At 43.3% G+C, this 23,599-nt stretch overlaps 1 protein-coding gene across 1 annotated transcript in view; it reads right to left on the bottom strand.

Annotated features, from left to right (window-relative positions):
• Positions 1-23,599, bottom strand: part of LOC142431621 (cell adhesion molecule CEACAM7-like) — a 53,898-nt gene that overhangs the window by 24,404 nt on the left and 5,895 nt on the right. The window contains 1 exon segment of the mRNA XM_075536639.1: positions 22,892-23,170. Coding sequence (XP_075392754.1) covers positions 22,892-23,170 — 279 coding nt within the window.

The raw sequence follows: 23,599 nt of genomic DNA, 5'->3' as shown, positions 1-23,599 counted from the left end.
AATCCATACATTCATCCATTGTGTCATACACACTTGTACATATGTTGCCCTCATCATTTTCAAAGCATTTTTTCTACTTGATATCAGCTTCTCATTTTTCCCTCCCTCCCTCTTGAAATCTCCATAAATTATAAATCATTCTTTTTCCCCCATCCCTGCCCCTCCACCCTCATAGCCCCTTGAAAGATTATAAATTATTATTATTTCGTATCTCACATCGACTGTTTCCCTTCCCCCATGTGTTCTGTTGGTCTTCCTGGAGAGATGTGGATGGTTATGTATCAATCACTATGATCGGTTCCCCCTTTCTCCTTTCCATACTCCCTCTTCCGCCTATCTTTCTAGTATCGCTATTCCTACTCCTGTCCTTGCATTCTGTGTGTTGTGAACATCTATCTCTTATGCGTACTCATGTACATGTTCTGGTCTAGTCTGAGTTGAGAAGCAACAGTGGGATTATGTGAGTGGGGGCTGAGGAAGCCTCAAGGAACCGGAGGAATACAGTGTCTTTCATCAATGAAAGACCCTGTATTGCGCCCTTGTTGAGTCATCCCTTCCCTGTGGTCCTTCTGTGGGGGCATTGTTCCATTGTCTACAGATGGGCTTTGGATCTTTTCTCTAATCCCCCTCACTCTCAACAATATGTTTTTGTTTGTTATGTGTCTTCTGATGCTTATTACCCAGTCCTGATAACTCCTGATGATCGCACCGGTGGTGTGCTTCTTCCATGTGGGCTTGTTGCTTCTCTGCTGAATGGTGGCTTGTGTAACTTCAAACGTTTAAGACCTCAGACACTATGTCATTTTATAGCCTGGCACATCCGCCTTTTTCACCACATTTGCTTATGCACCTGTTTTGTCTACAGCAATTGTGTTGGGAGGGTGAACATTTCAGAGTGCTGATTGGTTAGAACGAAGTGTTCTCGTATTGAGGGAGTGTATAAGCAGAGGCCTGAAGTCCATCCACCAAATGAGTGTATTGCTGTATAAATATATGTACAAAGGCCAATACCTCTATTTTTTTTTACATTTTATTAGGGGCTCATACAACTCTTATCACAATCCATACATATACATACATCAATTGTATAAAGCACGTCCATACATTCCCTGCCCCAATCATTCTCAAAGCATTTGCTCTCCACTTAAGCCCTTTGCATCAGGTCCTCTTTTTTTTCCCCTCCCTCTCCTCTCCCCCCTCCCTCATGTGCCCTTGGTAATTTATACATCGTTATTTTGTCATATCTTGCCCTATCCAGAGTCTCCCTCCCCCCTTCTCTGCTGTCCCTCTCCCAGGGAAGAGGTCACATGTAGATCCTTGTAATCAGTTCCCCCTTTCCAACCCACTCACCCTCCACTCTCCCAGCATCGTCCCTCACACCCTTGGTCCTGAAGGTATCATCCACCCTGGATTCCCTGTGCCTCCAACCCTCATATGTACAAGTGTACAGCCTCTGCCCTATCCAGCCCTGCAAGGTAGAATTCGGATCATGGTAGTTGGGGGGAGGAAGCATCCAGGATCTGGGGGAAAGCTGTGTTCTTCATTGGTACTACCTCGCACTCTAATTAACCCATCTCCTCTCCTAAACCCCTCTATGAGGGGATCTCCATTGGCCAACACTTGGGCCTTGGGTCTCCACTCTGCACTTCCCCCTTCATTTAATATGGCATATATATATATATATATATATATATATGTATATATACATACACATATATACACATACATACACACACACATATACATACACACACATATATCTTTTTTTTTTTTTTGCATGATGCCTTATACCTGGTCCTTTGGCACCTTGTGATCGCACTGGCCGGTGTGCTTCTTCCATGTGGGCTTTTTTGCTTCTGAGCTAGATGGCCGCTTGTTCACCTTCAAGCCTTTAAGACCCCAGACACTATCTCTTTTGATAGCCGGGCACCATCAGCTTTCTTCACCACATTTGATTATGCACCCATTTGTCTTCAGCGATCCTATCATGGAGGTGTGCAGTCAATGATATGATTTTTTGTTCTTTGATGCCTGGTAACTGATCCCTTCGGGACCACTCGATCACACAGGCTGGTGTGTTCTTCCATGTGGACTTTGTTGCTTCTGAGCTAGATGGCCGCTTGTTTATCTTCAAGCCTTTAAGACCCCAGTCACTATCTCTTTTGATAGCTGGGCACCATCAGCTTTCTTCACCACATTTACTTGTTCACCCAATACCTCTATTTTTATGGATTAATGTATTTATGTATGTACACCTCTATGTTCATAATCTATCCATTGCTTTTCTTCCTAGGTCCTTCCTCTGTTTCCTTTTCCTTTCCTTCTGCCCCACTGTCACTTCCCCCTGGGATGTACCTCTTGTGTGTTGTGTTTGTGGCAGCCTGCTGGAATCTTTGCTATGTGCTTTTTTCTGTTTTCTGTTATATGAAACCCAGGATTGATGAGCATATAGAGACAACAATAAGACAGTATTCTTGGAAGGTATGGTGCAAAAGTAGGTCGTGATCATCGGATCTGATATGAAGTAGGTCAGGAAGGAAGAGAACACTTTTAATCTAATTCTGGTAGCACTTGTACAACACTGCTTGATGTGGCTGAATTATGGAATAGCATGATAAAGAGTGGGTGGGGCAGAAATGAGAGTTACTGTACAATAAGTAAGGACCCTTGACGGCATAGTGGGTTATGTCTTTGACTGCTGACCACAGGGCAGCTATTTGAGCCTACCGGATGCTCCACAAGAGGAAGCTCAGACTGTCTGCTCCACTAAAGATGTACAGTCTCAGAAGCCCACAGGGTGGTTCCACTCTGTCCCGTAGGGTCACTATGAGTTATAATCAACTGAGTAACTAATAATTTAGTATGATAAGTAGTGATTTAAATGATCTGAAACTTTAAAAATGTCTGTCATTGCCAAACTCCTTTATTAAAATGATAATGTTCCAGTCTTGCTACAGAATGTCACAACTTCTCCATCTGTGCACAGACACTCTGAAGAACTAGAATTGTTTTAAATATGGAAGTTTGAAGTCAACTTCACCTCTAACATGTTTAACATGGCTTTTTGATGGACTATTTATTATATTAAAATGTGTTCTGAAATATGTACTGCATAATTTGAGGAAGAAAATTTTAGATCTTCAAAGAATTTATGAAAATAACTTAAAGTCTCCCATTTTCTTTAAAAAATAATTGTATTGGGGGATTGTACAACTTATCACAATCCATGCATACATCAATTGTATAAAGCACCTTTGCACATTCGCTACTCGCATCATTCTCAAAACATTTGCTCTCCACGTAAGACCCTGCCATCAGTTCCTCATTTTTCTCCATCCTTCCCCCCTGACCCTTCCCTCATGAACCCTTGATAATTTATAAATTATTATTTTGTCACATCTTACACTGTCTGACGTCTCCCTTCACCCACTTTTCTGTTGTCAGTGCCCCAGGGAGGAGTTTATATGTAGATCCTTGTAAACAGTTAAAAGTCTCACATTTTCAAGACTGTGAATTGCCCTCACATTTTCCCCATGTGTACCTTTAAATTTTTCTATTCTTCTCAAGTTTTCATAATCCAACTTGTAGTCTCAGTATATACTGTACAACCTCCTATACCAAAAAGAAAAACCTACTGCCACCTGGTTGAGTCTAACTCATAGATAGAAACCTTATAGGACAGGGAAGAACTGCCTCTTTGGATTTCCTCCAACACTTTAATATTTTAAAGGCTCCTGTGTTAGGCTGGGTTGACCACAGAAACAAATCGAGTGACACTCATACACAGGCAAGAAAGGGCTTTATAGAAAGAAGCTTCATCTATCAGGACAACATCCCAGCACAGTCCAACCAAACTCCACAAGTCTGACAGCAGTCCATAAGTTCCTCTTGAGAGTCACACAGTCACAAGCAATGATGCGGAATGCAGGAATATCACAGATCAGTGGGTGAAAAGTTCTTTGGTTCCAATGGTGATGGATGCATCTCCAGGGCTCTGGCTGCCATCAGGGTCAGCCAGCAGGAAGGGGAAGGCAGAGTTGGGGGGCGGGGGGAAGTAGGAGATTCCATGAACCCTCCATATAAAAATGCCATGCCCACAAGGGGTAACCACATCAGGCTGTGACTTGATCGACAGACTAGATCCCATCCCTGCATATGGGAAACATAAGGATTTCTCCAAAGTTGTCTCCCCCAAATAGATACTAACCTTGGCTGCTTGCGAATGACTATACACTTGGAGGTCCTTAGGAGTAGATCAGGGGACATTCTCCCTAAGAGCTATCAGCCATCTAGAGTAAGGAGACACCACTGTTTATCCCACAACAAGTAGGGCCCACTCCCTTCTGATAAGGATAGTAGTTGCCTGTTTCCTTGTAGGAGATACCAGAGAGGTCAAACCTGCCCAAGGATGACTACGGCTAGGCTGCCATCATGAATCTAGGGTCTGCCCATCTTGTCACATGTATACCCCTAGACCTTCCCATTCTTATGGGCACACCCCTAGCCCATCCCCTTCCGGTCACACTTATGCTTATCATACATCCCCTTTCTAAGGTGTGTATGCCTATTGTACTACTCCTGTGATGGGGGGGTTACCAGTAATCATGTCCCCCTAATGATATATAACCCTTGGTTAGCAATAGAGTTGGCTTTCCTGCTCTTGTGGCCGGGCTCCCCTCATGAGGACCACCAAGCGGGGCTGAGGTGAGCATGCTCCCATGAAATGTGTCTGACTCCATTATTTGACTCTCTCTTCTATCTCTCTATAACTTTACTACAATCTTTACTCATTATCGCTGTACAATTGCCCCGATTGGACCTGTGATGATTAGTTGGAGACTCTCTTCAAACCACACCTGCACTTTTATTATATCTTCAAGTTGATAGGAAATAACCATAGTGCTATCTGGAATAGATGGGTTCAGACTACTAACCTTATGATAGGCACATCAGTTTGTAAACATCTGTGTCAGTCTAGGGAAATGAGAAACAAATTCACAGAAACTCATATATGTATAAGGGAGTTTTATATATAGGGTAAGTATATATTCAGAAAGCATCCCAACCCAATTCAGCCCAAGCCCATATGTCAGACACTGATTTACAAAGTCCTCCTCAAACTCAGAAGACACACCTGATGATGCTGAAAGACAGGGCAGGGCAGAAAGATCAGATGCCAGAGGGGAAGATGCTGAAAGATCAGAGGCCAGGGCAGAAAGTCCCTGAATCCAGAGGCGTGTAAGCATCTCAGTGCTGGCAGGGTCTCTACATGGATTCTCCAGCACCCAGGGCTGCATTGGGGCAGGTCCCTGTGGGATCTCCTCAGGGATGTCTTGAAAGAAGTGAGCCTGGCCAGCTGAAGCAGGATATTGGCTAAGGCAGGTGCACCCTGGTCCAACCATCAGAGAGCAAGAGACCCGAGAACCAGGAAGGCAAGGCTCACTGAGCCATTTATCTCTGCCCTTCAATTAATCCCACATATGTTTATGGCCAGGTTGGCACAATCAACCTTAACTATCTCACCATGTCATCACCATGGGTCCAGGTTCAACGTCCTTTCGTATCTCTTAATATCTAATTCTTTTTCAAATATTTCTTATCTTTTTTTGCCTTATCCTGTAATTTGTGGCTTGAATGATACATTCCTAAATAAGTACAAATGTATCTGAAAATACAGTAGAGTAACCTACATAAGAAATGAGAATGGATGTGGTCTATCCAGTGCAATTCTCTGAACCAGTAACCCCAAATGACGCCAGGAACAGGCCTAACAATCAAATGACAAAGAAATAAAAACTGTCGTTGGGCTGTGTAATCGATGGCGGGTAGCTGAGGCCCAGAGATAACTCTCCTGGAGGTATCGCACTATTTCATGCAGGGGAGTAGGAGGGCTTTATCCTGGTCTTGCTTGAGCCCAGGGCTGAGGGGGGCATCTCTGTTCCTGAGGCTGCTGGTGCTCCTGGGTGGATCTTGCAGTAAATGTGTTCATCGGGCTCTAGTAGTTCCTGTGAAACAAGCAAGCAAACCAAAAGAACAAGAGACCAATGAGCCCCCTGCAGCCCCCTGAGACCCTGTTTCAGCTTTTCCGCTGCTCTGGGTCCCACAACTCTTCTCTGTGCTTGGCCTGCCTTTACTCCTCAGTGAAGTCCTGCTCCCAAACCCCTTCCTGTTCACTACCCCAGTTCTCATCTTTGCTGCTGCCTCCTGAATTCAAAGCTCAGACAGATGCATGTTGGGACAAATCATGGTCCCCCATGGGCCTGTGAGCCCAGAATGTTCATGGTCCACACTCACCTGATAGATAGGAACTGCCTGGTTGACATACAGGGGTTCCTGGGCAGGAAGAAGAGAAGGAAGGCATCAGAAGGGGAAGGCTTGTCTGTCAGGACAGGGGTCCAAGTGCCCAGGGACCAGGTCACTGGTCTAAAGGTTCTTGTCCATGGCAGTTCATAACTCTTATTCCTGGGTCTTTAGGTCACTTGACACCAAGAAGGAATACCTCTTCTAATCAGTTATCAGCTCCATGTCTGTAACAAAACACCTGACGCCTTCCTGCTGCATCCTCGCTACTTATCCCTGTTATCCCAGGATCCCTGGCTGCTGCTCGCAGGGACCACTCTGTTTCCCTTGCTGTACTGTATGTCTTCTCTTAAAGACAACTGAGTTGACTCAGGGTGCATTCACACCTAGACGTAGGGTAGACCCTATTCCTAAAGGGAGTCCCAGCTGCTAGGAAGGGCACCTAACTGATCTGGACTTAATGGAAGGCTTGGTGTGTGTGTGTGTGTGTGTGTGTGTGTGTGTGTGTGTGTGTGTGTGTGTGGGTTGCCCAGCATCCCTGCCCTGAGCTAGCACCACTGAGACCCCTGTTGAAGTGGTGTGTAGGGGATGTGCTTACCGGAGAGGCAGAACTGTCAGATTGACCACAACCTGGGGAGCAGAGAGGAGAGTTAGCACCAGACATGTTTGCATAAAGGAGCTTGGGAGCCCTCAGAGGAGGAGGGGCTGGCGGGTGCTCAGCATGAGACACTCTTGCAAATGAGAGCATCTCCTGGAGAGAGGCCCTTGGGACATTTGGGGCACAAAAGGGGTCAGGTGATATTCAGGAGTATCATTGGTCCAGTACCACAGGTCAGGGCTGATGTGGCCACTTGAAGGCCGTCTGGATTGTTCTATGTTTCTCTTCCAAAATCCAGAGGCATCGGTCAGAGGGACCCTAGGGAGAGGTCTCAGGGCACCCAGTTCTCCAGGCTGAATGAGCACTTACCCAGGGTCGATGCTGGAGGGTTCTCATGTCCAGGCTCACTGTGACTGCTCCCCCTAGGAAATGTTTGTTTATCTGTGAGGATGCAGGGAGAGGTCATGGACCTGAGATCAGACAGAGGCCAGAGAGGGGGCCAATGTGGAGTAGTGGGGGTGGAGATTTCCTCTCTCCATCACTGTAGTGCTGTGTTGGGGGTGGTCCTAGGTGACTGAACACAGAGAGGACACACTGGGAGTGGGGTGGCAGAAAAAGAACCACCTATATGGAAGTTTGAACGGGGTATTTTTCTTGAGTTTGTTTATTGAGATGGGTTGTGTGCACATATATGGTATTTTCTTAAAAACAAAACCAAAAAGCCCTCCAGGTTCCTTTTCCTTCCAGCCTACTGAGTGCTTGGAGTGGATTCAAAATGAGGAAGAAAAGAACTATTGAAATGGACTTGGAGTCTTTCCTACCCAATCAGTTCACCTCAGACAAACAAAGGAATAGATAGACAGACAAACAGAGAAGAAGCCACATCTGCCTCTGCCCCACAAGCAAAGGATCCTCATGCAGCTGCCAGTCTAAGACAAAATGACCCAGCAGGTGCTAAGAGCACAAGAAAGCAATTTCTGTGGACCTGGTGGTTATGAGTAAACATTAGGGGGTGCTGTGCCCTGAGGAGTGGAGCCCTTACTGAGCTCAATTTGTAGATGGAGAGACTGAGGACAGTCTGAGGGGAAGACCTTGTGAGGGAGGAACCTAGATGGAATGAACAGGGCAAGTCATCGGGGGAGTGAGCAGGGCTGTCGGCTGAGCTAGGTCCAGCATGAAGCTGTACCCTTGCTCTTCCTGTCTGAGGTCAGTCTCACTGCAGTTGATGAAGTGAGGAGTGAATCATCATACCTTCTAGTCCTGGTGTGGAACAGGAAATACACCAGTGTGGCCACCAGAATCACCTGGACCAGGATTGCAATCACAATGCCAGTAAGGGTCCCAGCTAAGAAGACCTGACCTCCTCCAGACCTGTCACCTGCTGTGGACAGAGAAGGAGAGAAACTCGAGATTCATGATCCGTGCCTTTTGGATTCTCACCATCAGACCACGCTGTGGTGACTACCAGTCGGTGGTCCTGGGTGCACCTTTCCTCGGCCATGGGCACACCTTGTAGAAGAGGCCACCTTTTTTTTTTCTTTCTTTTTTTACATTTTATTAGGGACTCATACAACTCTTATCACAATTCATACATATGCATACATCAATTTTATAAAGAACATCCATACATTCCCCGCCCCAATCATGCTCAAAGCATTTGCGCTCCACTTAAGCCCTTTGCATCAGGTGAAGAGGCCTCCTTTTTGCCAATTCCCACTTACATTGAGCATCAGTCATAAAGGTCCTTCTCCCTGGATCATCCTCTTTGCTTCAGGGAAAGCCATGAGCGGGGTGGGAAGGTAAGCTCCCTCAGATTGTTCCTCTCCCTCACCAGTTGTACCTCGTCTTGGGCTCCCAGCTCCTGAGTTCTACAAGTGCTCTCCGGCTCTCTGGGAAGGGACCTAGTGTGCTGACTGCATCACGTAAAGTACATTTGCTCTGTGTCTTATCATCATGAGAATGTTCTCTAGTCTATTTGCCATCGTGCAGTCCAGGCAGCTTCTCAACCTCTCATTGAAGGAATGATGGAGCTGTGTTTCCAGAGAGCTGAATATGTCCTGGGTGGTGCTCATGGCATCGAGCCTCTTCCTCTTTCCGGGCGAGGGCAACCCCCTTCTATTGCGGAGTGGGGAGACCATAGAGGTGAGACAGGACCTGAATGTGACTTTGTGAACCCACAGTGACTTTGTTAACACTTAGTGTCACAGTGAAAACTTTCAGCAAATTGATGCAGCACTGGAAGCACTCACTGGCCTATGTCAAGAACTGTTGAAGGCAGCCAAACCTGGCCAACCAACTGGGAGAGATCCATTTTTGTGCCCACTCTAAAGAACGTTCTGTTAGGCCTGGTTGACTTCAGTAACAAATTCAGTGACCCTCATATATATATGTGTAATAAAGTATTTTATGTCAAGAAACTGAATATATCGGGAAAATATCCCAGCTCAGTCCAACTCCAGCCCATAAGTCTTATATTAGTCCCTCTTCACTCATGCAGCCACATGCAACAATGCAGAATGCAGACACATCACAGGCCAGTGGGTGCAAAGTCTTGTGGGTCTAATGGTGGTGCCAACAACACAGTCTTGCATGTCTCAGGGTTGCTCTTCAACAACAAGAAGGAGAAGGCAGTGAGAGGGAGGTGCCAGTGTCCAAGAGTCATTTCTCTTGGTTATACCTCCAAAGGAGGTCATCAAGCTGAGACCTGATTCACATGCCGGCTCTAAGCACATCTTCCCACGGGTTCCATGTGCCACAAAAACCCTAAGTATGACAAATGGTGACCCAGAGGAATGCAGAAATTATGGACAATATCATTAATGTCACATTCATGCAAAATGTTTCTCAAGATAATGGTTTCAACAGTCCATGGACAAGTTTAATATTGAGACTGGGAATTCTAGAATATATCATTGTACTCATTCAGAAGCTATACATGAAACTAGAGCATTATTATATTGAGGAAAGGTGTGCCAGGGTTATATTTTTTATCAAATTTATTTAGTCTATGCGCTCAGCAAATAATCTGAGAAGTTGGACTATTTTAAGAATATTCTGTCAGGACTTGAGGAAGGCTCATTAGAACTTGTGCTATACAGTTGACACCACCTTACTTGGTGAAAAGTGAAGAGGTCTTGAGACACTTCCTAGTGGAAATCAAATACTGTCACTGTTCATGTGGATTGCCGTGGTGTGAAGAAAACAAATATTCCTAAAAATGGACCAATAGACAGCATTATGTGAAATGGAGAGAAGATTGAAGTTGGCAAGGATTTCAATGATATGAATTCACAATAATAGTCATGGGAGCAGCCGTCAAGAAAGCAAGTAACTCATTCAATCCCCAGTCTAAGAACAATTAGCTCTTATGAGATGGACCTGCCTGACGCTCACCCTCATAAAGAGATCACAGAATGTATGGGAGCAACAGAAAAATGTGGTGAAAAAAGTAGAAGGTGCCTGGCTGTCAAAAAGAATAGCGCCTGGTGTCTTAAAGGCTGATCTTCCAACAAGTAGTCATGTAAATGAGGTGTCAACTAAGTCCACATACAAGAAGCACACCATCCTGTGTGATCCAAGAATAATAAAGATTAAAATCACATCCAAAGTAGGGAATGACATCAGAGCTTAAATTGTGAACACATGCTTTGCAGAAAGCTTTGGATGACAGTGGGAGAATAACATCCAGTTACAGGCTCCATACATGGACGAAGCCTCTGCTGGATCGCTGCTGCCCATAGTCTAGTGATTAGCCTTAATGGCATACAGAGAGTGTTGTAAACTTTGCTTTGGAGCAAATGTAATTTGACAAATATTCAAATGTCATACCTGATCCTTTGATTTCTCTTTAGACTCATTTGTTTTCATTTTTATTACTTCCTGCTTTTTACTCAATTAAGGTTATTTATCTGGTTTACTTTGTTATTGTTTTAAAAAAATCATTTTTTCCTGTTATGCTTTCCAGTATATGAAATGCAGGACAGTAAATGTATAGGGAAACTAACTGGATTGGTGGCACATTGTGGGTATGAGAGGGGAGTTTACAGGAAAATGGGAGAGATAATAATGAGTAGAAGAAGGAAAAAATTTTCTAGAACTGATTGTACTGATGATGATACAACCCTTTTTAATAAGACAGAACCATGGCCGTGTATGATAGGTGAATTTTATGCCCATCAAAGTTTATTTGTTTGTTTTTTAAAGAGAGCAAACACCACTTTGTTGGGCCTGTCTACTGCACAAGGTCTCTCAAAATTATTGTGAGATAAAATATCACTCTGAGCAGTAATATGTTCCTCCCCAAAGCCACGGAATTTTCAATTACCTCCCATGCACATCACAGTGAAACAGTGAGCGAGACAGACCACGGAAGGATTGATGAGTGTGCATCAGGACGTTGGTGGAGAATATTGAAAGTAGCAGAAGAACAAAGAAATCTATCATGGAGGAAATACACAGACAGAAATCTCATTAGGGGAAAGCATGTGAAACTTGGTCTCATTGTAGTCTCAGGAGAGACCAGTCCCTGGAAAAGGACATCATGCTTTGTACGGTAGAGAGTGACCCTCAGTGAGATGGACTGACACAGTGGCTAGAACAATGGACTCGGACATAATTAATATGAGGATGACTCAGGAGTGGGCAGTGTTTTGTTCTTTTGTCTAGATCTGACTAGATGGCACCTAACAACAACAGTGTCTGGATAACAATCCAGAAGTTTCCCCCAGCCTCACCACTCTTGACCGTCTGCATGGTGAGGGAGTTGTTGTGCTGGGAGAGCATTATCCTCTCCTTAGGCCAAAGGCTCTGCCCTTTGAGGATCCAACCAATGGAGATTTTAGTATGGTTAGTGAGGCAGGTCAGATCTACAGAGCCCTCGTTTTCTGTGAGTAGGATGTTGCTGGCTCAGATGGAGGGCTTTGACACCAACTGTCTAAAAAGTGACGCAGTGACTGTGTGAGAAAACGTAGGGGTAAGGACACTCTCTTTCCTATAGAGTATGAGCTGGCTACAAACCCCCATTGAGATCTCATACATGATCTGGAGGATGGTCTGTCATGTTTTTCTGCAGGTGAGTCTATCTGAGTGTTGACATATAAGAGCAGGGAAGCCCTCCGCTGTCGAGAAAATAGGTTGCATCTCCCTGACTGTGACCTGAATTTCTTGAAGTATCAGAACCAGGACTTCTTCTCAACCTATTTGTTTTACCACAGAATATTTCATCCTTGGGCCTTGTGTGACTTTGTTAGATAAAGTTACCCTTTCATGTACGGAGGGAAGGCAGGTTCACAGTAGTCCATCTCTGAATTAAGGTAACCGTACTTGAACATGGGAAGGAGTTTTGAAGTTTTAAAAATTAATTTACATAGAATTGAAGATTGTTGGTCAAGTCTTCAAAACTTTTGGAATTGGAAAGGTTCCCAATGAATGGGCTAGCTAGAGTTCAAAACTTTTAGTTTCTGTTGTGTAGGTTGACTGGCAGGTGATGGAAATGTTTGAAGAGTAGTAGCTCCTTTCAACAAAAGACAAGTCTTTTTAGCTCTCTCTGGGAACAGCACTCACTGGCCACCTGTTCCTCCTCAAGTGATTTCTGGATAAATCTACCTATTTTTCAAGTATAATGAATGGTTTATCAGTCCCCTTAAGGCATCAACTGTTAATTGCCACAATAGAGCTATGACTTCAAAGCCAGGACCTGCTCAGACTTATGCGACACACACGCCTCCTTTTCTCTGCAACACAATGCCACACCGTCCTTGTGTCTATAGGTGTCACTTTTTAGAACATGACTTACACATACCTGTCTCATTCTCCCTGGGTCTATTACAGATGGTGTCAGAATAAGGTCTGTGCATTGGTTGGCAAGGAGCAGTGAGAGACAGTTCCATGCTCTCATATGGGGGAATGCTTGGGGTTGTTTTAAAAGAATTTTGTGTTCTTTGTAGCACATGGAGTCAGAGAAAGGAACGAAAGAAGTGTCAAAAATGGATGGGCTAGTGACAGAGGAACTTTTGCCCTGCAAACCTTCTTCCCTCCTCTTCTACAATAGGAATGCAGTGGAGGTGGTATCTAACTTCCTCTAACTAAAAGGGGGGAGGAGAATCCAACTTGGTATCATCATTGTCCAAAGTCAGTTCCTGTGAGGTTGTGTGGGATATACAAAGACTTTTCCCCAGCTTTCTCTCCCCCAAAGATATGCCAAACATTATCGGCTATTTGCCATTCCATAGTGGGAGTACAGATGGATTCAGCCTTCAGTCTACTGTCTAGTCCCACCACAGGTAGAACCCACTTATTTTCCCTCTAGGTGGGGTTCACACTCTACTGATAATGGTTTCAGTGGAGAGCCAGAGAATAGGTCAGACCTGCTCAATGACATCCAAAATTAAGCTGTCTTCCTGAATCTAGGATCTGCCCTTCTTGTCACCTGTATACACTGCTAATCCCCTTCCTATTGCATGTATACACCTAGATTGTCCCCCTCCCATTACTATATTACCTATTGCATAATCTCTTCCTGTGACACATGTCTTTACTTGTAATTCGGGGGCTTGCACACCACCCAACAGATATATAAGCCTTAGTTAGTACTAAATCACTCGCTCGCCTGCTCCTGCAATTCCCACCTTCCATATCCTCACGTGGACCACCGAGCAGGGCTGAGGTGAGAATGCTACCATGAAATGTGTCTAATTCGTTTATTTTAATCTTACTTCTCACTCTTATTATCTATGACTTTACTACACTCTTTACTTATTATCGCTGTACAATTGTGCCTACCAGACCTATGATAATTTGTTAGGGGCTGCCTACCCTGATATACGGTGCCCATCACGTGGGGCCTGGAGCTAAAAAAATTCTTTTGAGTTATGTCTTGTGTAACAATTGTACGGTCTCACCGGACAGAGAGGGTGAATCAGGAAAAATTTTTTTGTGCGTGTGTTTTTTAGTCCAAGTGAGTTATGGGTCAGGCGAAGAGGAAGGATACAGAGTATTTTATCACTCTTAGCCATCTCTTGGAGAAACAAAATGTAGTGGTAATGAATAATAAAACAAAAGAGTTTCTTCAAGTGGTAATAGTGGTAATGAAATTTAATCCTTCTTTTCTGGAGTCAGGAACCTTTGATATGGAGACCTGGGATATGGTAGCCATTAACAAAATAAAGGCTCACAGGCAGGTATACAGCATATCCATGGAGACCTGGGTGCAGTGGGTACAGATTAAAACACTTTTGAACTCTCTGCAGGTAGAGAAATCAAAGAAACAAAACCAGCAGAGTAATGACAAGTCTCAGAGATACCCAAACTTAAATCAGGTGAGGGCAGGAAGAATAAGTATCAGGCAGATGAGAAAATTTTAGACAGATCTTAGAAAACGAAACCTGAATCAGAAGAGGGCATCATAGTCAAAGCATCTGCTCACGTGCTAGAATTTAGTGTAAAAAAAAGACTAGAGATTGTAATATAGTTAACCAACCCTGTGCTGAAGGTAGAGAGATTAGCTGCAAAGAAATGCAAACTAAGAGAGTTAACATAGAAGATGAAGTTCAGGAAGTGGAGTTTCAAGATAAACCAGTTGAGAAGACCAGCTCAGAAAATAGAAGCAAAGAGGCAAAGTATAGAAAAGCACCTTTACTTTGAAGGGTAGAAAGAGGGATTGCAGAAGGAGCTTTAGAATTTAGAATGTTTTTTTTTCCATTAGAGTTATTAACAGACAGCCCGTGGAACACCCACAAGAAATTCACGGTGGCTTCCTCTTTGAGTTGCTAACAGATATCAAGCAAGCGATCAATGATCAATGACTATGGCCCAGACTCTCATTTTGTAATTAGCATGATAAGGTCTTTGCCAGAGTCTGAATGCTGGATCCCTGCTGACTTAAGAGACTTGGCAAAAATATGTCTCATCCTTCACAATTTTTACAATATTGTATGTGTGGTGGGATTTTACACAGCTCCTAAGAATGCCGAGGATGGGCTAGATATTGGAATGCATCAATTGCTAGGGGATGACAATTAGATCACAGTTGAGTCACAACTACAGTTTGCTGAACAGGAAATAGCACAGGTATGTGAGGTTTGTCTAGGACCCGGGAAAAGATCATTTCATCAGGACGGAGATGGCCCAATTACACAGCTATAAGACAGCGGAATGATGAATCTTACGCTGACTTTGTGTCTCAACTGGAAAAACTCTATTTCCAAATGTATAAAAAATGTGTAGGCAGTAAAACAATTAGTTCATAAATTATCTTTTGATTCTCCAATAAACACTGTAAAAATGGCTTGGATCCCTACAGGGAACAAGGCACACTATTAGATTATCTTAGAATATGCAGGAATATAGAGATAGATGAATCCAAGGTTGATATCATGGCAGCTGCCTTGGAAAATTACACCAGACCTACAAGAAAATGCTTTAGTTGTGGAAAGATAGGTCTTCTTCAAGGAGAGTGTAGACAGCATAGGCCAATCAGACTGGCTTCAAACAGCAAGCTATGGCCTCCAGCAGAGCATAGAACAGGACCACCGAGTTCGGGTTTAAAAGAACCCAGAATTGGCTGTGGCTTCCGCTGTAGGAAGGGAATTCATTGGGTGTGTTAATGTTGCTCAAGATTCAGCAATAAAGGATTGCCATTAGCAAATGCTTCCCAGCAGGATAATAGAAAAAAGAAGCTTGATCCAAGCCACGTTCAACAAAGTGGGGAAGGCAAGACTTTTGCTTAAACCAGCAAAATAATCTTTCAGTGTCAGTAATCACAGGTATCCCCCAGCCTCACAGTAGGAGACCAGACCCAACCAAACTTTCAAAAGCCCAAAAGCCCAGCCTCTGTTCTTGCTGCATTAAGTTTGACTAACCACATAAAGGCTCAGAAGCACTCCCAACTCTGTTGATTTCCCAAAGCAGGAGCCTCTTATTGAAAGAGTAATACAGTTTTTATCAGGAAGATTTAACTTAAATTCTCAAGGACTTCAAATTGATACTGGAGTTATTCAAAGTTGTGAAGGAAAGCTAAAAGCTGATACTGGACCAGAAATTACTAAGAGCAGTACTTGTGGTCTACTACCTAAAAGAACTATAGGACATTTATTAGGAAAGTCCAACCTGAATTCTCAAAGTGTTCAGATTGTTGCTGGAATTAGTGATCAGGATTATGAAGAAATTGAAACAGTGATAAAATCTAATCTGCCATGGTTTATGAAGAAGGAAGATCACTTAAGCCAAGTTTTGTTTCCTCGCATTTCTAGAGTAAAAATTTATACCTATCAGGAAAGAGTATCTGAGGAGTCTGAGCACACTTTACATCAAGGGGTCATTTGGAATGCTGTTGTGGGAAAACAACAGTGCCCCCCCCATGGAATTAGAAATTGAAGGGAAAAGGTTTTTAAATTCTGGATATGGGATCATTTCCTTAGGGCATTCAGGAGTACCTAAAACCTGACCACTAACTTCCTCTAAATCCAACATGGGGAGAATGAGAGAAGTTAACCAAGACAGAATATTGCAACATTGTAAAATCCTACAGTGTAAAAATCCCGAAGTGCAATACGGCTTAACTGAACCTGTAACCTTAGAGGCAGATTTAGAGAAATATGTCTGTTTGGTAAGTTACTTCAAGAACAGCTGAACAAATTTATTAAGAATTTTGTCAGTCTTTCAAATCATCCTGAGTGTGAGAAGCTCTTCTAATTAGTCAGCTGTCTCAATTCTGAGAGCTGGGAACCGATATTTACATAACAATGAACTCTAAGTTGTCATACTGGTTCAAAACCTAGCAAGTTAACTGATATTTTAAGCAGTGCTTTAAAATCTTCATTGTTAAAACAGAAGGGGGACAAGAGAAATCTTATGTGTGGCAAATTTCATTTGGTTATTTTAACAACAAAAAATATATCTACTTCCTAAAAGCTTGTAGCAAAATTAGGGCAGATAAACACATTTTCACTTGTACAGAAAAAGCTGCTCTTAAGAAGTCCCAAGGAAAAAAACAAAACAAAAACAAACAAACAAACAAAAGAAGTCCCAAGAAGATAGAAATCGCATTTGGGATCCAGGTCCATTTGTCACCTGGAGAAAGTGCTATACATTTGTGTTTTTGCAGAATAAAACTAGTGGACTCCCTTTAGAAGGATGCAAACATGTTTGGAGAAAGATAAAGGGCATGGAAAAGATGGAGAAACCACCCAATCATAACCATGATTCTGTTTCCAGGTTGCTGACACTCCAAAGGGAGGGGTTACTTGCTTATGCTTTCACGGGCAAAGGAAATAGGTGGATTTCTCTTTGGTTAGCAAGGCCCAAAATAAAGGAAGGAAGCTGATTCTGTGACCTGACCCTATCCTGTTACTGAAGTTATTCAAAACATCAAGAAGATTCCTGAGAATTACCATCACTGCCTGCTGAGCTATTTCTTCCATTGCTGATGCTGTCTAAGGGACACCCTGGGACTCTATCATAACTGAACAATTTATACAATAGTGACTGCACTATGACAACATACTGTTCTTTTGCAAAGAGACCAGGATTTTGTACTTATCAATTAATGCTAAAATGTCATTGGAATGTTACTGATTTTTGTATAACTCCTTACCCATATAATAAGACATTGCATTATGGGGATTTGATTAGAAAACATGCACAAGGGTGTAAGGGAAACATTTCATTAGATGTGATTCAGCTAAAAGGATGTTTTCTATACATTCAAAGGTGAATTTAAGGCATTCCACTAGCTGAGGTGATTAAACAAATGGTGGATGGCTTAGAAAGATGGTGGATCCCACGTGCTTGGGTTAAAAGTATTTCACATAACTTGAGTTCCAGTCTGACTGTGTTGTTAATCATCATAATTCTGATGCTTTCAATCTCGTGCCGGTTCTATAGGAAGCTAAGAGATATGAAGAGAGACCATGTTGCCTCCGTGACACTATTGAATCTCAAACGTTATACCAAAGGGGGAAATGTGGGAAACTAACACTGAGGGATATATACCTGGGATTTAGTCCCTGACGGTTTCGGAGGGAATCTGGAAGATCAGTGTTCCACGGTAGGAAAGCCGCCACTCTGGTAGTTGGAGATATAGGCCAAGTACATTTCCCTGTGGTAATCGATCATTTCCACAGATTCTCCCCTGAAAGCTGTGCTGCCTTAAAGTACACAAATAGTTGATTCATTCTCCCTCTAGAGGCAGACATTCCCATTTGCTCTATTTCTCCCTGCCGTGGCATCCAATCCCTCTCATACCTTCCTCTAATAGCAGAGGGGCATAGGGGGACTTTATCCCCTGTGCCTGGATTAAAAATATTTGCCATAAGCCTGAATTTTTGGCTATATTAATTTGGTTATTAAATTTGCCTTGTCAGCTTTCAATGGATAGAAAATATCCACTTTGCCCCTGTGGCTATTTTGAATTTTACATATAAAACAAAAGGGCGAATTGTGGGATATAAAAAGTCTTTTCCCCAGCTTTATTCCCCCCAAAGATATGCCAAACATTAGAGGTTGTTTGCCAGCAAATGGTGGGAAGTCAGATGCATTCAGCTTCAGACTACTCTGGTGGGACCATTCCCTGCTGTTAAGCACAATGGATTACTTCTCCCTGAAGGCTTTCAGCCATCAGTCTGGTCCACTGTAGGTGAGGTTCACACCCTACTGGTAATGGTTTCAATGAAGAGGCTCAGTGACATCCAAAATTAAGTTGCCTCCCTGAATCTAGGATCTGTCTTGTCATATGTATACCCCCAATCCCTCCCATTCCTATTGCATGTATATCCCTAGATCATCCCCCTCCCATTACTATATTACCCATAGCACGATCCCTTCCTGTGATGCATGTCTTTATCTGTAATTAGGGGGCTTGCATGCCCCCCAAAAGATATAGAAGCCTTGGTTAGTAATAAACCGCTCACTCACTTGCTCCTGCAGTTCCCACTTTCCACATCCTCACTGGACCACTGAGCGGGGCTGAGGTGAGCATGCTTTCATGAAATGTGTCTACCTCCTTTATTTCAATCTCTCTTCTATCTCTCTTATTATCTATGACTTTTCTACAATCTTTACTTATTATCACTGTACGATTGCGCCTACTGGATCTATGGTGATTTTTTAGGGACTGGCTACACTGACAAGGCTCATCAGCAGTGTCCCCACCCTTCACCCTCCCTTATTAATCCTCATACCAGCCACCGATTCCCCTGCACTCTCTGATTTTCGTGTAGGTTCAATAAGTCATTGCAATGGCTACACAGAACTCACAGAATGTACCTAGTGTAACAGGATTTATTAAGGAAGTTATTAGGTTCAAATGCTCAGGATAAAACTATTCAGTCAAAATAAAATCAAATCAATAAAAAAAACAAAAAAAATATTCAGTCAGGACAGCCTCTTCTCAGCCTTGTAGTTAGGCTGGTCTTTGGTCTCTCATCCACACTGCCCACTGGCCTCTGTCCTGCTCAGGCAGTGTTACAGAGGTCTCTTATGGCTACCAATAAATGTCTAAAGGGCATTTCGCTCCACCATAAGACTCATTCCCAAAGGCACTCTGTTGAAGCACTATGGTTCAGCTAAAGTAGTCCTTCCCCAGGCCCCAACACCCAATTAAGTGCCTATAGGAACCCCACTCCTATGCCAGCCTCCTGCCAAGAGCCATTTAACTCTATTTGCTGTGTGGGCTTGGAAGCCCCCACTCTGGCTATTGGTTCCGTTACGGCCACTCCTCTGGCATAACCACACACAATCAAGAAATAATTAATATACGACTGGGCACGAGCTGCCTCCTCAAAGTAGAATTGACCTTAATGATGAGGATGAAGTAAAGCTTTCAGGACCTACATTTGCACACATGGCATGATTTAAAGTGAGAAGAAGCAGCTGAGATGTCCATTAATAATAATATGGGTTATATGAAATATGCATTACAAAACTTTGAAGTTGTCAAAAGTGAAACAGGATGCATAAAAGTCAGGTTGTTGGCATTAGGGAGGTGCTCTGGTGTGGTAGTGGGTTATGCATTAGGCTTCCAGCCACAAGGTGGAACGTTTAATGCACCAAACCCTCTGAGGAAGACAATGGTAAACAGTGATAGTGTCAGAAACCCACAGGGGAAGTTCTACTCTGTCCTGCAGTATTGCTATGAGTTGAAATTGACTTGATACCAGTGAGCTTCAGTTGTTGTTGCTGTTTCAGTTTGGTATTTGTTGGCTGTAATAGACTGGCCTGGGCATTTTCAAATGGAAAATCATATGGTCTTCTATACACATATATTACACCTCAGGGGAATCTTTGTAGACCATAGATCAGGGTTGTAAGGAGCCTTGATTCCTGGTACAGTATCATTGGAAGTGGATTATTGCAGATGTAGTTAGGCTAAAACTCAACACCGTATGATTTGATCTCCTTTTTGACCCATTTAAAATTTGTTATAGTTTTAATATTTTCTACTTGCTTTTTGATTGCGGTTTCTAATCTGTTTTCTTTTGGTATTGCTGTCAGTGTTTTTTTGTGTGTGCTTGTTTTTGTATGTTTTTATGTATATGAAATCCAAGATGAGTAAATTTATACAGACAGTAACTGGATTAATGGAAACTGAAGGACAGAGAAAGAGTAGACAGAACCACATGTGCCTGTGTCAGAGCGCAGTGAGAGCTCTGGAGAATCCACAGAGAGAGCATGGTCAGAAGTGTCCAGGAGACTCGGCAGCAGGACCAGCACACTCCTGAAACCCTCCCTCAGTCACGCACCACCGGGTCATCAGAGACCAACTCCTGGGGTAGCTTTAGGAGCAGGAGTCAGAGGGGAGGATCATGGGTAGGTCCCAACCATCTGCATGGCTATGGTTCCAGGCTTCTAGACTGTCTTGGGAATCTGTAAGAGGGTTCAATCTTTGAAGATTCTGGATTATTCATTCATTTACTTATACCCTCCTTTATACCTTTATCAAAGAGTAATTGATTAATATGTTGGGTCTGCGTTCGTAGTCATGTGCACCAATGTTCTTTCCTGTATGTTGCAGGATGAATGTGTCTGGGGTTCAATATTGTCTGTCCTATTTATGTGTCAGTATGGTCCATGTGTGTCATGGTAGTTATGTAATATTACAATGGTATCTCATCAGTGGTTATGTAATATTGCGCCCAGGATGTGGTCTGCTGTGATCAACCCATGAGCTGTCAGAAGATTAGTTATTGTCGTTGTGGATGACGTCAAGTTGGTTCTGACTCATTGCAACCCCATGTCCAACAGAGCCGACATTGTAGGTCCCACGCTATCCCCACAGTTGCTCCTGTGTTTGAGCCATTGTTGCAGCCACCGTGTCATCCAACTTGCTGAGGGCCTTCCTCTTTTGCTGTCCCTCTACTCTACCAAGCAGAGGTCTTTCTCCAGGGCCGAGTCTCTCCAGACAACATGTCCAAAGTAGGTGACGTTCAGTCTGGCCGTCCTTCCCGCTAAGACAGTTGTGTTGCTTCTCTTGGCACCCCGTGGTGCTTTCACTAGGCATTGCCAGCCCCCAAACCCAAGACATTGATTCTTCTTCACTCTTCCATAATCAGTGTCCGACTTTCACATCCATATGAGGCAATGGAAAATGCCATGGCTTGGGTCAGGTGCAAGTTTGTCCTCAAAGGAACCTCCTTGCTTTTCAACCCATTAATGAAGTCTAGTGCAGCAGATTTACCCACTGCAATGTGTCCTTTCAGACTTTGACCTCCGCTTCCACAAGCCTTGACTGGGATCCCAGATGAAATCCTTAATAATGTCAGTCTTTTCTCCATTTATCATGATGGTGTCTATTGGTTCCATTGTGAGGATTTTGGTCTTCTTTAACAGGAATTGTAATCCATACTGATATTTGAAATCCTTGTTCTTCACCAGCAAGTGCCTCAAATCCTCCTCACTTTCATCAAGCAAGGCTGTATCATTTGCATATTGTTGCCTGTTAATAAATCTTTCTCCAATCCCGATGCAGCATTGTTCTCCATGTAATCCAGGTTTTCTGATGTTTGCTCAGCATACAGATCTTGCAAGGATGGTGGGAGGGATGACCCAGATGCACACTTTTTAAAATTTTAAACCATGCACTATTCCACTGTTCTGTCCCCACAACTGCTTTTTGATTCATATACAAGTTCTGCAGGAGTCTAATGAAGTGCTCTGGAATTCTCATTCTGCTCAAATTTAACTGCGTTTTGTTATGATGTTAATGCTAGCTAGTATTTATTGGATATTTTATGAGTTGGCTATCTTGCAAAGTACTTTACAGACACCTCATTTCACTCATACAATTAGCGTGTCACACTGGTAAAATTCCCATCGTACAAATGAAAAATTAAGGCTTGCAGTAGTGAAAAATTTATCCAAATCTTACAGCTGATAGAAGAGAGATCTAGAATTTGACTCTCAGTCAATCTACATTTCAGCCATGATAATACTAGCAGCAATAAGAGCTGAGCGCTGGTGGTATTGTGGCTACAGGTTGGGCTGAGATTGGCATGGTTGTCAGTTTGAAACCACCAGCAATTCCACAGGAGAAAGAATGAACTTTCTATGCTTCTAAATAGTTACCGGCTTGGAAACTCCCAGTGGGGTCAATAAAAGTCAGCAGTGACTCGATGGGAGAGAGTTTTAAACATTTGTGGAACATTTTCTCTATGTGGAATGTTGATAAATTTGATAAGTTTAATTGATGATCACATTAAATCTTTAAAACAGTCATGAGCCAGGTGTTTTGATACAATATTCACTTAAGGAATTTGGGATTAAGAGAAATTCAGAATTCTGTGAAAGTTTGCATAATGGATATCTGACTTGGGCTATGAATCATCAATATCTTATGACTATGTTTGTCCCAGATACTGGGTTCTTGGACCCCTTGCCTTGGTTTTCTGTAATTGTCTTTTGACTGATATTCTAGCACCTGTGACATTGATCCATTTTTCACACAATTGATAGAGTTAGTCTGTGCTGAGATGATGTAGGAGGGGATAAAGTGTCACTCACCATTCACAGTCACGTTGAGGGAGTCACTTCTGTTGGCACTGATTGGGTTGGAGATCTCACACTGATAGTTCCCAGCAGCCTCCATCCTGACAGGATTTATGGTGAAGGAGCTGTTGTCCTGGAACAGCTTCATCCTCTTCGTGAGCCGTAGTCTTTCACCATCGTGGAACCAGGAGATGGAGATTCCATTGTGCTGGGTGAGGCAGGTGAAGACCACAGGACCTGTCTTTTCTGTGACTGTGGTGTTGCTGGCCTGGATGGAGGGCTTGGTCAAGGACTCTGTGGAAAAACAGAGGAGGAGACTGGGAGGGGACTTAAGGCTGGGGATCATCATTTTCCTAGAAGCTCTCAGCCAGTTTCCAGGGCTCAGAGTGAGCTCTGAATGTGTCTCAGAGCTTTTCCCTAACCTTCTCCAGAGGTGGTGTGTCTGTCCATTTGGGTTCCTGAGAGGAGGTGGCCCCTCTCCTCACTGGGAAGTAGGTGCAGCCCAGGTGCTCTGGAGGATAAACACAGGGTCTCTTTCCAGCACATCCGCCCATCCCGCCTGTCACTGGGTGGGATTTTTCTCTGACAGAGGCTGTTGTGAAACTTTCCAGGCCCTTCCTGTTTATTTGAGGGTGCTGTGCATGTGGGGAAGGCAGGCTATTTGCCTCTAGCTCATGGGCAGGGCAGCTTTACCATCAAGATGAGAATGTGTTTCTCTTTTGT

Source organism: Tenrec ecaudatus, chromosome 18 (assembly GCF_050624435.1).
Source record: "Tenrec ecaudatus isolate mTenEca1 chromosome 18, mTenEca1.hap1, whole genome shotgun sequence".
NCBI classification, from domain to species: Eukaryota; Metazoa; Chordata; class Mammalia; order Afrosoricida; family Tenrecidae; genus Tenrec; species Tenrec ecaudatus.
This window is presented reverse-complemented; position numbering and strand designations above follow the sequence as displayed.